Raw genomic sequence first — 1942 nt, forward strand, 5'->3', positions numbered from 1 at the left:
TTTTTTATTTAATATTGTCGACGCACAGTGTATGAAAAATAAGTAGACAATCAAAATCAAAAAGTATTTTCTGGACTCTTACTATATCCTTACTCTTATTACTCTTAAATTATTACTCTTACTATATCACTTAGATCCAGAAGTATTTATTTTAAGATGTTTTATAGTTTTATGATATATACATGCATATAAAATTTCCATAAAAAATTATTTCTGTAGTTATTTGGAATTTTATGAAATTTTGAAGAAATTCCATTTTGTAGTATTTGGCAATACTCAGAACAGTCAAAAATTGGATTATTTTCATAATATGAAAAAAAAAGCTTTTATTGTTGTGTTCACTAGTTTTCGAAACCTCTTTAACAAAAATATAATAGTTTCTATTGAGTAAATAGTCACTATCGTTACAACTGACGTTAAGTTACAATTTATTAAAGATAAATATTTTTAATGCAACTGTCAAATAATTTGTTAACTTTTAACAAAAAATTTTATTTTTCAGTATTTGTTAAGATGAAATATTTCGTGACAATTATTGCTTTACTCTTTCTTAATCCTATTCATGGACAATACAATTATGATGATGAAGAGTTTACACATCTGATTGTCGGTGGTTATCGCATTAAGGATAGTACATTATCAAAATTTATAGTTTCTGTCAGATCAGGGGAGTTCACAATATCTGATGGTGACAATGATATATGCGGAGGCGCTGTTATATCCAGGAAGAGTGTCATCACAGCGGCCCATTGTCTAGTAGACGTGTAAGTTTAATAAAATAACTAAGACATATATATTAAAATATTTATAACTTAGAAAAACAAATATAAAAACTCCAGTTGATAGGATGTATGTAGTTGCTGGGTCAAAACAACGCTTGAAGTCTACAAAAGCAACGCAAAAAATATATGTAAAATCATCAATTGTCCATCCAATGTATTCATCAACTGGTCATATTGCAGATATAGGTATTTTGCGTATGATGAAGAATTTTGTATTTGATGGTACAACTGTGGCGCCAATACCTCTAGCGAAAGTTACACCGTACCCTTACACTCAATGTACAACGGGAGGATGGGGTTCTGTTTATTATGTAAGCAAATTATCTCATACGCAAATCTCGTAATTACATCTAACTTACACATTTTGCTTTTAGCATGGTCCAAGTCCAGACCTCATTTTGTTCGCTGACCTGCAAATATTAAGTCAGAGTGCTTGTCGATCACTTATACCCCATTATGAGTTTGGTATGATATGTGCGAAAAATTTTAAAGCTCCTGAAATGGATGCTTGTCAGGGAGATTCAGGGGGTCCACTTATCTGCGGATACCGTTTATGTGGAGTCGTTTCCTTTGGCTACGATTGCGGTGATAGTTTCCCGAGCGTCTACACTGACATTGCTCACTACAGAGAGTGGATAATAGAAAATTCTGCAACAATGCTAAACTATTATTTATGTAAACTCGAATTCATTCCACTATTATTAGGTATATTGGTGCAAAATTTTTACGATTGAGTAAAGGTTTGAAAGAAATGCAAACATATTTATTAATTACTACTACAGTAATATATTTGTAATTAAATTAATTATACCATCTTAACATCGTAAGGTGGTGACTTTGACATATATTATATTTAATAAAAATCAAGTAATTGAGTTTGATATATTTTAATTGAAATGTCCATTTTCTTTTTAATAAAATATTAAGACAGAGCGACAAATAAAATGTAGAAAAACCGACTAATATGATGGTAAAATGCAAGTCGATTAACTTAAATGAAGAGAACATAATTAAATAATACATAATTAAATAATAATAAAAATATTTACTTTATTGTAACATTATAACATCAAGTGAATACATCCTATCTTATAGAAGACTCCTATAGTCGTATTTACGGTGGTTGTTACTTTAAGGGTAAAAAAATACTTATTCGATAC

At 29.6% G+C, this 1942-nt stretch overlaps 1 protein-coding gene across 1 annotated transcript; it reads left to right on the top strand.

The window, feature by feature from the left end:
• Positions 1-510: 510 nt before the first annotated feature.
• Positions 511-1516, top strand: LOC119666762 (trypsin epsilon-like). Its single transcript, XM_038076044.1, has 3 exons — positions 511-764; positions 840-1093; positions 1157-1516. Exons 2-3 carry the CDS (start codon positions 848-850, stop codon positions 1514-1516), a joined length of 606 nt encoding a protein of 201 aa, XP_037931972.1. The 5' UTR covers positions 511-764; positions 840-847.
• The last annotated feature ends 426 nt before the right edge of the window (positions 1517-1942 follow it).

This window comes from Teleopsis dalmanni, chromosome 1 (genome assembly GCF_002237135.1).
Source record: "Teleopsis dalmanni isolate 2A chromosome 1, ASM223713v2, whole genome shotgun sequence".
Taxonomy (NCBI): domain Eukaryota; kingdom Metazoa; phylum Arthropoda; class Insecta; order Diptera; family Diopsidae; genus Teleopsis; species Teleopsis dalmanni.